The sequence below is a fragment of the Corylus avellana genome, chromosome 2 (assembly GCF_965113065.1).
Source record: "Corylus avellana chromosome 2, dhCorAvel1.hap1.2, whole genome shotgun sequence".
In the NCBI taxonomy this organism is placed as follows: Eukaryota; Viridiplantae; Streptophyta; class Magnoliopsida; order Fagales; family Betulaceae; genus Corylus; species Corylus avellana.
In genome coordinates, this window is record NC_142491.1 from 23297286 (window position 1) to 23313711 (window position 16426).

Below are 16426 nucleotides of genomic sequence, written 5' to 3' on the forward strand. Positions count from 1 at the left end.
GAGTTTTTAGTCAAAGAGTTTGATTCTCTGTAACATATTAGAATTGCCTGAAATAGAATACAGGCATTCAGTTGTCTTACCAAAAGTGTTTGTGATTTTGACCACCCTAATTGTGCCAAACTAGGAATGGTTGAGGAGGGTCTCTAATCTATTATAAGAAATTTGAATGCAGCATAAAAGAAACAACAAAACTCCAAAAAGGATAGCAACATATAATATTGGAAAAAGACAAAAGGAAATGTATCAAAATTACTCGTTATGCTTTTACTCTTTATCAAAAACTCCTATGTGCTTTCAATTTTATCAGTATGATAAAATTGAAAACACGAGACTTTTTGATAAAGAAATAAAGTAGAAAGAGTGATTTTGATATTTTCCTTTTAGGAAAATAACTATAATTATATCATGCTAACCTCATCTCTATAATTATAAAATAGGAAAAAATACATTTTACCCCCATGAACTATCTACTCATTTGCATTTTTACCTTTAATGTTTAAAACGTGACACTTGACTCCCTAAACTTTTAAATTATTGCAATTTGATCATTTTGACTTTTTTTTTTTTTTTCTCAAAATGCCCCCATCCCATATTTTATTTTATTTTTTAAAAAATCCAAAAAAAAAACCAATAAAAAAAAAAGAAAAAAAAAAGAGAAGAAATATGCTGGGGTAGGACCCGCAGGTTTGAAGGCTCGTATTATGTGTTCCTTTAATTCATGAGAGGTCTTTCTCACACAAGATTTGACCCATGAATGAGAGGGGGAGGTAATATCATTGTCGACACGTGGGGAATAATTGACATGTGGATATGTTGGCCACAGCTTAGGTAAATAAGGTGGTCCCCATGTGTTTTAGTAGAGTGTGGGCCAGAGCCCACAAGTTGGTCAGGACTTGTGGGCCAGGGTTTCATGGTGTCTTCCCGTTACGTGCCTCATCGAGTGACCCCCGGGTCATCACTCTTTCATTTTCATGGCCTACGAAGCAGCCATTAATTAAGCCATCCGCAGCCAGCCGCCTGCAACTCTGCTCTTCACCTTTCTCGCTAACAGCCATGTGAGAGCAGTCTCTTTGACGAATCGAAGAGAGCCTGTATATTTTAATGGGCCTTAAAATTGTACATAGAAAAAGGAATCTGTATTATATATTACGAGAACAAAAAACCAGTTACAATTAAGTTGTTCTTCTCTCTTTTATTTATTTAATTTTTCTTTTTCTTTTTTCATAATGGGGTCCCTAATACATCAAGATTTTATCTGTATGGCTTTGACCAAGCAACACATTGTGAATGTCGGCTGGCAACATTATTTTTGGGACAAAGTTTTCCTTCAAACTGGGTTGGAGGAATTTCTTTCAACCTAATCTATAAAAGTGACATGTGTCCATTAACATGTGAGATGCACATGTTTTTTTTAATAGCAGGGGTAAAGTTGGAATAAATTTTATTAAAAACTCATGTGTATCTCATATGAGTTTAAAAAAATGGACACATGTCACTTTGATAAATTAGGTTAAAGGAAATTCCTCCAACCCAGTTTGGAGGAAAACTTTGTCCTTTTTTTTGCGAGTAATGCTATAGAGAAGACTTTTATTTTTTTCAAAATAATACATTTTTTTAAAATATTATTAGATTTACCACATCGTCTTTGAAGGGATAAAATGAGGACAAAAGTGTTTCTTCTAATATTACTCAATTGACCGAGATAACCTGGTTTTGAAAAAGTTAGGGTTTCTAGGGGGAAGAGTTGTTAAGAATACAAAGAAAAGCTTTAGGGTTCTAAGAGGGGATAAATTCTAACATGTGAACGTAATGCAGAGGAAAGCTCAGTACATAAGGTATTTTACATTCATAGTATTTAGCTAGTTTGGCCCGTTTGGGTAAGTAAATCAAGCGTCTTACCAACAAGTATATATTAAAATGTTTTTTATCATGAATTGTTTTACCTCGTATATGCAAGTAAATGAAATGCATGCATAGTTTTGTAGTGACATATGCATAACTAATGCTCTCAATTTTCAATTTCAATAGTGTGATTCTCATGATTTTATAAAATTTCCACTAGATTTTGTTTTTGTTTTTTTTTTTTTTTTTTTTTTAAAAAAAAATAGACATGTTAGAACAATTTCTTGTACGGTGTGATCTCCCTCCGATGCTCAAGTAAAATCTCTGAGAAAATAAGTGTAAGCGCTAGAATAATTAAACATGTCTTTGATACAAGGGATTTGGCCTATAAATAGGCTAACACGTTTACCCGAATTAGAGCTCCTCTTTCGATATTATCTTTACTTCACGTTGATCCTATCCGAGTCTTCTAGTTTGATCCTCTCTCTCTCTTTCTCTCTATGTTATCCGCGTAGCTTGATTTGAATTGAGAATAGTAATTGCATATGAGCTCTAATATTATCCTTGCGATATCGGATAGTTGTGACAAGAGTTTCTAACCCAAAGAAAATCATCTATTGAGAGATGAGAGTTGGGATATCCAACGATATCTGTTTAAGGGATCCCGAGAAGCAAATGATTTGATATTCCCAAAAGTCTGTTCTCGGGGGTTGGTCTTCGGTCAACCGGGCTTCTGCAGTCTTTATCGTTGACTTTTTCGGAGTGAATATCTACTAGCTATAAAGCCTGCTGATTGAGACCTGCATCATGGCCTCATTGATGGGCTGTGGCCCTTCGGGTTATCTGGCCCAAATGAGATTCATTTATCCCTAACAAGACAAATGATTAAATAAAAAATTACATGAGAAAAATAGCGAAAGAACAATTCCATAGTTATTGCGGCGACTGCAGACTTCCGATTCAATATAACAAAGAAAGATCAAAAGTCTTAAAGACGACCACAGTGGGAGTCGAACCCACGACCTTCTGATCCGAAGTCAGACGCGCTAATCCACTGCGCTATGCGGTCATGTTGTGTTATAAACTAACCCACAGTAACTAATATCCTTATTATTCTATTTGTTAGTCCATTCTCCATAAAGAAGCCTTTTTTTTTTTTTTTAATGCAAAATGGATCCCCAAAACCCGGGCACTTTATCTAGTTTAGCTAATTAATTTTTAAAGGTTTCCTACATCTGATTAACTATATTTTTATCTATATCATTTAAATATTATTTTTTTTACTCTTTATTGATTATATCTTTATTTTTTCAATGGCAATTCATTTAGCACAATAATTTTTTAACGATTATTATTTTTCAAATAATCATTTTTGTGACTATAATATTTTTGAAGCGGTTGTATTTTATAATAATTATATTTTTCAACGATTATATTTTGCCAACGTTAAGTATGAAAACCATATTCTCATAGTAATGTCAATCATATTTATGAAATATCTTTTTATTAAAAATCGAGAAAGAATATTCTCATAATGATCTCTTGAAAAGTGGGAAAATTTTTTGAAAAAAGAGAAAACATGTGAGAAACAATAAAAAGTAAAATGACTTAATTGAAAAGTGCTACTACATGTAGCTTTTTTTTTTTTTTTTTTTACTAATCTAATAAAATATCCATTTTGCATTTTGTTTTTTGATAATCCAATGTGGAGGGTTTTTTATAAATTTGATTAGCCATTTTTTATAAAAGTACTATTTGACTCTTCCATTATGAATGCTCTTAGGCAGAGGATTTAGAGCGATCTCATCCAACTTTTTATTGTAGAAAAATTTTTATTTTAGGGAGTTAAAATGGTAAAATGTATGTTTTTAACCCTTTTACCCGACTCACTGTTATCAGAAAAAAATTGGGGAGCATGAGTGGGAATATTGTTCACTCCCCAAATCATAAAAAAATAAAAAATAAATTTAATTTTTTTATCTAGACTGATAATGGTGAGAAATACAAATTTTGAAAATATAACCGTTAGAAAAAGAAAAAATTCAAATACATGAATGCTGGAGAGAGAAAGAATAAAGAAATTCTTAAAATACTATTTAAATATAATAGTGAAAGCGAATCCCTAATTTGAAGAGCCGGATTAGCTAAAATAGGAAAATATGATTTTTTAGCTAAAATATGGAGTAAATTTAGTGAGCCAAATGAGAATGCTCTAAGAATGGTGCTGCCATGAACTAAGGGTGCCCAACCGGTTGCAGTTGTTCTCTTATAACCGCAATCACAAACGGTTTAAGCAGTTATTTAATTTTAAATAACTACAACAGCACCCGTTAGGCTGGTTAGCGATTAACTGCAACTAGCAGTTATATGGTTATTGAAGACTGGTTATTACCTGGTAACCGCTTTTCACATAATTACATCATTTTCTTCTTTAATATAAGGATTCAAATCTGTTACTTCAATGGAGAAACAATCATTTTAATGTGCATCTCAATAAGTTGTGTGATGACTTCTTCTCAACTTGCAGCAAAGCAAATCATACGTCACTTAATCAGGCGATTTAAATCATCATGATAACATTTGTGTTTACCTGCTTGGGAGAATTGGTGATCTATTTTCTGTGTATTTTGTGGGAGAATTTGTAACTATTATGAAGTGTATTTCTTTTTCTTTTCTTTTTTTTAAACAAAAAAAAAAGTATTTTCAAAACTGTTACCAAACAAGGTCTCGAAAATGTGATTATTCCAATGTTCTAGCGGTGAGCATGAAGTGATTATTAACCTCTCACTAAAAACTAGTCTTCCTTCTAGGGTTTTCACTCGATGCCCTGCATACTTTTTAGATGGTTTTTCACATGCAGAGATAGGGTTTTCATCATTTTATCTATAGAAGGATGTTGTTAGTTGATTGGAGACCAAGTGTAAGCCTTGGGAAAATTTGATACACTTTGCTTAGCTTCATTTTTGATGTGTGCCAAGAGAGTTTTTGTTTAGAACTTCCGTTGTAGTCTCTCTTGAAGCTTGTGTTCATCGAATCACAATCATTGGTCATCAACTGTTGAAGTTTATCGGTGGGTGGGTAAAGAATTTGATAAACGAGATTAGCTAGTTAGGAGCTAGAGTTGCCGCAACAGGAGACAATCAGGGGGTGTTTGTGTATGCCTACAGATTGTCTAATTATTTTACAAAGGGTTGCAAGTTTACTTTAATTTGCATGTACACTTAAAATCTTGTTTAGGCTCCGTTTACTTCGAAGTAAAATAGTTTATGTTGGAAAATATTTTTAGGAAAGTCATTTTCCCTTAAAATGTTTTTTACCAAAAACATTTTACGGCGTTTACCGCCCGGACGGAAAATGTAATGTTTTTTTATATATATATTTTCATTAAATCATATTAAACTCTAAAGGGAAAAGTCCACATACCCCCCTCAAATTACCACCCATTTGACAATGTCCCCTCTAAACTTTCAATTGGGATAATATCCCCCAAACTACCAATCAATTGTCATTTTACCCCCTAAAGCTAGCATAAAGACGAAAATGACCTGAAAATATTTGTAATAAGACAAAAATATCATTATAAATTCAAAAAAAATAAAAATAAAAAACTATTTTGTTTTTTAATTTTTAAAAGGGGAATCACCCCCATTGGGGAAAATGGTTTTGAATCAAGAAAATCTCACAAATTTTCATGTATTTGGCTTTGAAATTCGGTAAACAGCCTTGAGAAATTAACGAAATTCAAGATGTAATTATATCCTTCAATGAGAATAAGGAAAATTTCATCATAATCTGCCAAAATTTATAGCAGAGTTGAATTCATCCAAAAAAAAAAAAAAGTTTTTAATACTTCTTCATCAATTCAACAGATTGAACGACTGAATTGCAAGAAAATTGAGTTCGATCACACTATATTAATGAACAGATTGCTTTAACTAGACAAACAATTGGCAATTTAGACAAATCTTTAAGCACTGTACCAGACCCGATTTTTGTTTTCTTTTTGCTTTCAAAATCGACAAATCAGATTGCAAAAATCGAAATTGAAAACCCTAGGAAAGAGAGAAGTGTAGCAATCTGCGAGTGAAATAGAAGGGGGAGGCTCATGCACGTACGTTGTCCTTGACCTTGCGAATGATCTTGAGGGGGAGTTTGTCGAAGTAGCTGTCGTCCTTGAGCTTCAATTTCTTTTATTTCTTTCCTTTTTTCTTTTTCTTTTTCTTTTTCTTTTTTTTTTTTAAAATATTAAGGGTATTTTTGTCATTAAGGGGTGCATTGACAATTGATTGGTAGTTTGAGAGAGACATTGTCACAATTGAAAATTTTTTTTGGTGGGGGGGGGGGGGGGACATTGTCAAATGGATAGTAGTTTGAGGGAAGTGCATGGACTTTACCTAACTCTAAATTATGAAAATGTCCTGATTAAGTCAGAGGTGTCCGAATTGAGCCCAGCAAGGACCCCATTGCGACTCACCCGAGACCCACTCAGACCCCACCTAGACCCTATCAGGATCTCGTCAGGATCAGCCCGAGACCCTGGCAAGACCCGCCCAAGACTCGATAGGGACATTTTCGTAATTTAATATTTTACATGATTTTGCGTACACACCAACTACTGGAAAATGTTTTCCAAGAAAATGTTTTCCGTTGAAAATGTTTTTCGACGACTAGGACCCACTTGATTTTCCGTACATACAAAATATCAGAAAATATTTTCTAAGAAATCATTTTCAAGGAAATGTTTTCCGCTGAAAATATTTTCCTACAAGTCCTGGTCAGGTCCCAGCAGGGTCCTGAGTGGATTCGGTTGGGTCTCAGTCAAGTCCTGGGCGAGTCCCGGTCAAGTTCCAGGCGGGATCCCGGGTAAGTCCCTGTTATGTCCATAAGGGGTTCCGGGCGGATTCCGATCAAGTCTCGAACAGGTCTTGAGCAAGTGTCGGTAAGGTCCCGATCAAGTCTCGATGCTTTAAAATGTTATAGCAACTGAACATCTTCTACAAACAATAACACATTCTTGAAAATTGAGAAATTTATGACAACAAAAACTGCTGAAGCGTTTTGAAGTCGACACCTGAAATTGACGATCGACATGTCATAGATGAGGTTTGAATGGAGGATATCTCAAGTTGTATCTATAATATTGTTATGTTAATATTATCCATAAAGGTATTCCTGTTTTGTGCTAGGGCTAGAATCAAAGGTATTCCTGGCCTTAAACCATCTCTAGCAAATTGGTAGTTTTTTCCTTGAATATAGTACCTATTTATTAAAAAATTATAGTTGATTTTATTGCAAATATCTTTTGGCTGCTATTTTTAATTGCTTAAAAATTGAAAGAAAGAAACCTTTTTAATTCGGATGAATATTAAAAATAAATTTTATTTTGTATTTATTTTTTTATTTTATTTTCTTATATGTCCACACAATAGAAGGAGGATTTGATGTAATCACATTTGCATCATGAGGCATGGTCTCCAAGTTACTCTATGTTAAACTACCATTTATTTCAAAAGCTTAAGTCGATAGAAATAAGTAAATGTAATCATTTAATCAATACTTTAACACTTCTTCTTATGTGTAAGTTCAAATTCAACTCCCTTTCAATATGTGAGGTTCAACACGTAAAATATTTAATTGAAATGTATAGTGAATTGACGGAGTTAAGGTTCGAACTTATGACCTTTTAAGGGGTTTCTCCCCCTCCCCCCTCCTCTCTTTCCCCCTCTCTTTCCTTGATTTGTTCCCCCCTCCCTTCCCCATTTTCCTTCCCCCCCTCTCTTCCCCGATCTGTGTTTCTTTTCTTTTTTGTGTTTGTTTTTGGATTTCGCTTTCTTTTCCCTGTTGTTGTTCTTTGTTTGCTTGTTTATTTTTTCTTATTAAGTGTTTATTTAGGCACACTTTGTGGGTGCCGCTCATGGGGGATTCACTCAAACTTCCCCCCAATTCTTTGAGTGCGCTGCCGATCTCCTCCGCGCTAGCTTTGCCGTTTACTGTCTTCTGCTGGGTCTTTTCACGCGTCCCCACCGCAATGTGCTTCCAACGCCATCTACGCATCGGTTTCCGGCAAGCACGCGATCGGCTTTTCTTCCGGCTGCAGTCATCCGCTTAGTGTGCTCCTATTTTTAAATTTTTAGTTGTATTGCTTTGATTTTCCCTGTATTTTTCTTGTTTTTCTTGTTGCTTGTAAAAAGGCCATGTCCTCTCTCTTGATCTACTCGCTTGTTATTTTGGTCCAGACCCCTAGGGTTGTGGATGTGAACGATATCCTGGCTTTTGGGTTCAGGAGAATGTGTGTCGGCATGGGGTCCTTTTGATTCCAGGGTCGAGGAATAAGAGCTACCTATGCATTAGTTTGTATCTGCCTAGCACAGATCTGTTATTCCAACTAAATATTAGTTATAAGTTAGCGGATGTTTGGCGTCTTTGATGTGTAATCTTTTAGTTACGACTTTGATCTTGTAGCTTCGGATAGGATCTTTCAAACGTTATGTTCTGTTATTATAAGAGTTTTAATGCTCTTGATTCCTTTATTAATGAGATAAGAATGATTTTCCTTCAAAAAAAAAAAAAAAAAAAAACTTATGTCCTTTTAGACTTGATATCCTGTTAAACTACAATTTATCCAAAAAACTTAAGCCGATAGGAAGAAGTAAATCTAATCATTTATAATCAATACTTTAACACTCCAACTAATTGAGCTATCTCTCGTGAACTTGTATCTATTATTTTTAATAAAGGGTTTGGTTTGTAACAAATTTAATGTGCTTGAAATAAAATTTTCAATTGAACGTGTGTGGATTAAATTGACACTTACGTCGAAATACATGGTTATTTTTGGACTGGGATCCTCTCCAGTCCATTTGGATGGGAGGGATTGAGTCCTTGTAAATGCAGGTGCATAATTGAGTCCTACATTTACAAGGACTGAATCCCCTCTCGTCCGTTTCCAAATGCTTGTCCCTAGTGAACTCAAAAACCCACTTAAAAAAAAAAAAGCAAACTCCAAAACCCTTGTGGGAGAGTAGTAATTTCTGTTTTTATTGCTCCTCACTCTCAGGTCATAAAAGTACCATTAATTTAACAAAATTTTATACTAAAAAAGATGTTACAAATTTAGGCATTTAGATCTTCAACCAAACACAGATAGTGAGATAGAGAAACCCGCATGGCTGGATGACACAAAGGAAACTTGAGCAACCAATCCAGTCATTTATTATGCATGTGGAAGAGGTGGGATGCTCTGTTCATGCCTGAAGAAGTTACCTGGATCAACTTCTGTCTTCACTCTCGCCAATCTGCTGAAGTTATCCTTGAAATACTTGCTTCCCCAAACCCTTGCACGTACGAAGCTAACGTTCTTGTTCCTGTTCATCCCCAGATCAAGATCCCTGTAATTCACGTACGCTTCCCTCGGATTCCCCGAAACATAAGGACCCATGTAATTGTAAAGCCTCCTGATCCGCACCATGTGCGGCTTTGCATTCTCCTTGGCATCTTGCCACAAACTCAGCCACTGGATTTTGAACAATGTTCCGTTTCTGTGAGGAAATGGGATTTCAGATTCTGCAATCCTGCTCATCTTTCCCCCGTACGGATTCCATATCGTCAATGGGCTCTGTTCTTTCAGCAGCCTTTTCCAAAGCCCCTCCAGTGCCGTCTCTGGAATGGGGTCTTTGACAAAATCCGATTTTGCTTTAAAATAGTTCTTGAAGAGGGATTTCCCTTGGAGAAGAATTTCAGGAGATGTTCCATTAGGGAATCCGGCAATATAAAGAACGGATTTAATCCAGCTCGTTTCTGTACAATCTTTTCCCGTCAACCCCAATTCCGGGAAGCTTTTCTGCATAATTTGGAGGAGTTTTTTAGCACCACCAAGAAACAGAGCATTATAAGAAGTTGTTATTGTTCTTCCGCCTTTAGCGCCTGCGCTGGCAGGTTGAATGATGACCCTGATGAAGAGATTTTCATCGAGTTTATCTGCAATTTGTTGCCATTTATAGAGGATCTTTGTAGCTCCTTGTGTTAAATTCTTAGTGACAGTGAAAACTGTCACAATTGGAGGAACAGGAACAAGCTTTATCTTCCACCAAAGAATGATTCCAAAACTTGCTCCTCCCCCACCTCTAATAGCCCAAAAATGATCTTCTCCCATGGCTTTCCGGTCGAGAATCCTGCCGTTAACATCAACAATCCGAGCATCGACGACATTGTCAGCACCGAGGCCGTATTTTCTCATCATGGGGCCATATGCGCCGCCCGTAATGTGCCCGCCGATGCCTAAGCTGGTGCAGAGACCCGCCGGGAAGCCATGTCTTTGGCTTTTCTCAGAAATTCTGTAGTAAACTTCACCAATAGTTGCACCAGCTTGAATCCAGGCACTATTATCATGTATATCAACATTGATGGATCTAAGCTTTGCGAGGTCGAGAATGAAGAAAGGCGACTCGAATTCGGATACATAAGACAGGCCCTCATAGTCGTGGCCGCCGCTGCGGACTCGGAGATGTACTCCGAGCTTCTTGGAACAAATTACCTATTAGAATATAAATCAAATGATTAGATTCATTTATTTTTATAATTTTTTGAGATAAATGATGGTTTAACATTACCGCTGCTTGAACATGGCTTTCATGCACCGGCACGAAGATGAAGTCCGGCTTCGGCACCGAAGGGAGCAAGTACCTGAGGTTTTGTGCAGTGGATGAAAGGACAGCAGTAAAAGAAGAAATATTTTTTGGGGTGAAAAAAGCTGTGGCTTTTGGAATGGTAATCTTGGAATTAAGAGAAAGGCATTGGAAGAATTGTTCTTGAGTTAAAGCTGAAGCTGCCATGGAGGCTGCAGACAGCAGGAGGAAAAATAGTGGGAAAAGGGAAGAGCTTATAGACACCATTGTTTTGCAACTTTTGCTCCTTATTTTGTGCTCAAGTTAAGTATAATAGCGACTGAGCACTCTTATTTATGGGCTTTGGTCTTCGGTGTAATCATGAGACCAGAGTAAGATAATGTTTTTTTTTTCTTTGGTATTCCGGTAGGAAAACAATTAGAGAAATGCTACTCAATATTCTGGTACGTTCATTTTTAGTATTCACTTTGTTATTTTGTTTTTAATTTTTTTTTATACAAAAAAATTAAGTGAACTTAAATGTGTCACATGGGATGAGAATGTTGAGAGATGAACAATTCAGTTCAATTCGAGTTATATATATGATCATATTTTGTGTAGTGATTTTAACAAAAACGGTTGAAAGAAATTATATTTATAAAGATATTTGTTACAAGAGAAGATATTTGTTATAAAGATCTTATTTTTTCTTAATTAGATACTTTTTGAGATCATGACTCGGTCATGCCAGGCTTGATATTGACTCAAGTAAACTTATGGGAGTTAATATATGCCAATAAAATTACCGAAATAAAGTATCACATCCTCAAAACCCTAACAAAATAACTTGTTTATATAGTCTTGGCCGGTGACTTTTAGTGGTGGTCCAGCGTAGGTCCGACGGTGGTTCAACACTGTGGTTTGGAGGTGGTTTGACGTGTTATAAGTGCATTTGTGAGTTTTGAGTCTTACATTGAAAAAATATAAAGAAAAATAGTAGTTAATATACATAAGTAGACTCAAGCCCATTATTAGCTTAGACTTTTGAGTTAGAGTGGTGTTCAAATATGTATATTAATATACTATTTGTAAAAATTGTCAAATCGTTTATCTTCTCAATAAGTGGTATCAGAACCATAGTTAGCTTCTAGGGACAGGTGTCTAGACGCGTCTGGTTTGGAGTTGTGTCTATTTCCGCAACTCTTGACGCATGACACGTTAGGTTAATGTGAAGAGACTCACAAGTAAGTGGAGATTGTTGAGAATGCACTTGTATCCTTCCAAGAATGATGTGGCTTCTAAAATCACCATTGGGCTTGTAGTTGATCATTATTGGATTTTGTTCAAATGATGATTTTAAAAACCGCATCATTTTTGGAGGGACACAAGAGTAACACAAGAGGGACTTCTAAAATTATTCGTGAGTGTTGAGTCCCACATTGAGAAAATATAAAATAAAATAAAATAAAATAATAGTCAATATACCTAGATGGATCCAAGCCCATTAGCTCAGACTTTTGGGTTAAAATTATGTTCAACTATGTATATTAAAGTAGCGGAAACAAACCTTTCAATAAACAACTAAAAAACTTTTTGGCTAGTTAGACCATACGACAAGCAACCAAAATCTTTATTCACTGTGTACTCGATCTTGTTAAGTAACAAAACATATTAAACAAAGCGAATATATATATATATATTGAAAAAAAGATCAGAATTGCTTCACTAATTGTTGCAACTGCTCCATGTGATTGTGATAACAAAGAAATTAATTAAATTAAACGAAAGCTGGAAAGATGAACAAGAAAAAATTAAAAATTAAAAAAGAGAAGCAACTGAACTACCCCTGTCCTTACATGGTTATGCTATTCCTATTTATCTTCATTGAAATTCCTACCTTTTTTCCAAGCAGCCAAACAAGAAACTACAAAAGTGCATCATTAATAATTTTTATATTTGACCATTTTTTGCAGTCGCTCGCAAGTTGTAAAAGTAACCTTCTATTAGTTGAAGAAGAAATGACTAAAAAGATGTATGGGAAAATACAGCAAACTACTTAATTAATTAAGCTATTTGTAGTATTTTTTATTTAATCAGATGAACTATGCAATATAACTTTCAAGTTTGGGCTTCCTAAATCCGAAAAAAATAAAAAATAAAAAAAAAATAAAAAAATTCAGATTTCATTAGAGCACTCATATCCGTCTCAACAAATATTTAGCTAAATTTTTTATTTTATTTTAGCTACCCATTTTTCCAAAGCACTTAGAACATTCATCTATGGCTCAATAAATATTTAAATAAATTATCACATTTTTTTTATTTTTTTATTTTAACTATCTTTTTTGGATTTCTGAGTCAAGGACCGTCTGACTCAAATGTAGTTAAATTGCATCAACCGACAATTTAACTATCAACTTTCACTTTTCCTTTTAAAATATTATTTATTTATCTACTTTTTCTATTCTAAAAAAAAAAAAAAGGAAGAAGAAGAGAGAACAAAATTAGATTTTTTATTATTATTATTAGGTATATATGGATTGTTGGGCTCAACAAACTATTAGCCACTTTGATTAGCTGGATGTGGGATCTTTTTTGCTACATGGTTATTTTATTGAGCTTGATGTGAGTGCTCTAACTAGTTTAACATTTTAATTATACACTTTCACTTTTTCATTTAAAATAATTTTTGTTTATATATTATCTTTATTCCCAAGAAAGAGAGAACAAGATTGTTTATTATTATTATTATTATTATTATTATTAATATAACTAAGGATTTGTTGAATACTTTAATCACCATAACAATTTAATAAATCTTTAGCAATTTTACTGAATCAAATGTAAAGCATTTTTTTTAAGGCAAAATTAATCAAAATAATTATTAAATCACCACTTATCCCAAAAGCTTAAGCTGATAGGAAGAGGTAAACTTAATCATTTAATCAACATTTTAACACTCCCCCTCACGTGTGGACTCAAACTCCCTTTTAATAAGTGAGACCTAGCATATGAAATATTTAATTAAAATTGGAGGTAAATAATAGAGTTAAGGTTCGATTTCAAGACTTTTAGCTCTAATACCATATTAAATTACAAGCTTTTGAGATAACTGGTAATTTATTAATAATTTATTAACAATTTTATTGAGGGAACTCAAATTTTGCACCTACCACAGCGCATAATCTTGATTGAAATGGTCCAATGAGTCAATATATACCACTTTCCCGTCCGCCGATTGGTCAAACTTCATATCTTTCTTAGATTCAACGACTTTGGGCATATATGAATATTGCATGGATTAAATTATGGCCCCTAGTTTGGACTAAATTTTACAAGCCATTTAGTTGATTGTATGATTGGTGTAAAGGTAAGAGTATTTCCTAGTGATTCCCACCATAAAAAAATATTAATGGTTTTCCTTGTAAGCACACTCCCAAATTGGCTTCCTAGTAATTATGTTCTTGATAATTATTGAGATTAATATCCATATAAGTAATCATTGCAAAGATGTTGACGTGTGTGAATAATTATTTTTTTATTTTAGAGGTAGGACAACGACCGTCTCCATTTTAATTGAAATTGAGGTTTTCGATGACATAAATATTCTTTGCAATCTTAGTTTCACACACTGTATAGATTTTTAGCTTTCATTGTCATTCCAAAATAATATACAACCATTACGATAGGTCGGGACTTTCTCATATTCAAGCACTATCTCTCTCATTTACTTGTTTGCGTCATATGTGTGTTTAGGCGGCTGCACTTCTTGTGAAAGCAAATCATTGACAAATCCAAGCAACTAAATAAATTAGGTGTTACTCTTAGGCGGCCGCACTTCTTGTGAAAGCAAATCATTGACAAATCCAAGCAACTAAATAAATTAGGTGTTATTCTGTCCTGTCCACCCATATTGATATAGACTTACAATAGTACTAAACTTACAATGTTTCATGCGCACTTCATATAGTGATTTATTGTATCTTTTAACAAAGTTAAAATCATACTTTACCCCACTTAAAGTTTCATCCGATTTGTAATTTGACTTTTAATGTTTAAAAATTTGCAATGTACTCTAACAAAAGATAAAAAATTTGCAATGTGACCCACCTGTTAATAATTTACGTTTTCTTTTACGGAAATGATGGAAAATACTTAATTGCCCATATAATTTTAAAAAATAAATAAAAAACAAAAAATAAAATTTGCGGGTGGCTTTTTTTTTTTTTTTTTTTTTTTTTTCCTGATTTTGGTTATTGAATTGAGAGCATTTTTGGAATTTCTTAAAACATACGAGGGGCAATTTTGGAAATTTTAGACCAAAAAATGCATATGCCTCGCGTGTCAACAGTTTTCCGTCAAATTGGACGAAAATAGTTAACGGAGTGGCTACATTGTAAATTTTTGATACTTTGTTGGAATACATTGCAAATTTTTAAACATTGGAGGTTAAATTACAAATCATATAAAATTTTAAGGGGGTAAAGTGTAATTTTCCCTGACAAATCATAAAAAAAATTTAGTCCCCTCACTAGGACCTTAATGATCTTCATGTACAACTTCAACTTTCACACCCATTTGAGTCCTACTTCCATCTACTTGGATATCATGCATGGGGAAAAACTTCATTCAACATGTGGCATGCATCACAACGGAGCCTTCATGTATTGGGTCCATATTGTTCCATGAGCATACCAACATGTGTATCCCTCACAAATCCCATTTGTCATCAAATGGGTGTACGCCTCATTGTACATTTGTTGTAACATATTGTTAGGGTTTATGTCGTAAAAACCAAGTCCTATTGTATGACATTTTGGTTTATTAAATAAAGTTGTTTAGTTTTCTAAATTTTGTTAAGAACACTAGGCATATAATTGTACATGTGCATATTATTTTTTATATGTAAATGTAGTTTTTGAGTTATATTTAATATGATTTTGAGTTGTGTTGATGAGATTATCTCACATAAGATCTAAATCATAAATCTTGTGACATATAAACTATTGTTCGTAGTTAGTAACGGGATTAGACATTTCATTTGATACGACTATAACATATCAATCATGATGATTTATCTTTATTGTGAAAGTAGAACCTTTTGATTGATATATTAATGTGGTTGAACGGACCACATGAGTTGTTATTTTATATATAACTATTGTTAATATGAATAACTTGAACCCACCATAGCTTATAACATTGACTCTCAACTCTTAAAGGAATGTGGACTCAAATGGGAAATGAATGTCACTTTGATATATTTAGGAGTGAGATTTTTCATGGTCAAAATCTGTGTTAGGTGATCACATGTAGAAGACATAAATTAGCAACAAACTGGTTTATAACTAGTTCGTACAAACCAATCTAATAAAGTGACGTGTCATATACCTATTAAAAAAAAAGAATGTGAAAAATCACATATTATTAAAAAAAAAAATATGTGCTTCTCACATGCTAAAGAAGACATGTCATTTTATTAGATTGCTTTGTATGAATGTCACATATAACTGGTTTGTAGCTAATTTTTGTCCACACATAGCTTTGTGGGAATACTACTCGTCAAGAAGGAACCCATAATAGTTTTGAAGTGCAGGAAAGATTGATATTAGAAATAACCTAGTTCTATTTGTTTCGGAGCAAAATCAATGAAGAAACTGGGAGTCTGAGACCAACTCAGGACATCTCTTAACAGGTTTGCACCTTCCAGAGGAAGTCATAATCCATTCTAACAAACCCCCAACACAAGATGCAAGTTAAAAAGCTATAAACTCATGAAGGACTGTATATACACACACACACACACACACACACACACACACACATATATATATCTTAAAAAATATATATACCATGGCAAGATCTTATCCAGTTAATTTGAAGATAACAGTAGAGATTTCAAAAACTCTACAGAGTACCCTAGAAATTGAAGATGACCCCCCTAATCCCCAAAACGCAATGGTGAATCAATACAACAGTGT

General features: G+C 34.0%; 1 protein-coding gene and 1 non-coding gene across 2 annotated transcripts; both read right to left on the reverse strand.

The window, feature by feature from the left end:
- Nucleotides 1–2837: 2837 nt before the first annotated feature.
- Nucleotides 2838–2911, reverse strand: TRNAR-UCG (transfer RNA arginine (anticodon UCG)). Its single transcript has one exon. It is a non-coding gene; the product is annotated as a tRNA-Arg (tRNA).
- A 6035-nt stretch (nucleotides 2912–8946) lies between these two features.
- LOC132167398 (monolignol oxidoreductase AtBBE-like 15) lies at nucleotides 8947–10733 on the reverse strand. The gene is made up of 2 exons (XM_059578361.2): nucleotides 10452–10733; nucleotides 8947–10375 (listed from the first exon to the last, which is right to left on the reverse strand). Exons 1-2 carry the CDS (start codon nucleotides 10731–10733, stop codon nucleotides 9056–9058), a joined length of 1602 nt encoding a protein of 533 aa, XP_059434344.2. The 3' UTR covers nucleotides 8947–9055.
- Nucleotides 10734–16426: the final 5693 nt, after the last annotated feature.

Coding starts and splice junctions, on each gene's coding strand:
- LOC132167398 (XM_059578361.2), bottom strand. CDS start 10,733: ATGGTGTCTATAAGCTCTTCCCTTTTCCCACTATTTTTCCTCCTGCTG. Junction 10,376..10,451: donor AAAGCCATGTTCAAGCAGCG/GTAATGTTAAAC, acceptor ATATTCTAATAG/GTAATTTGTTCCAAGAAGCT.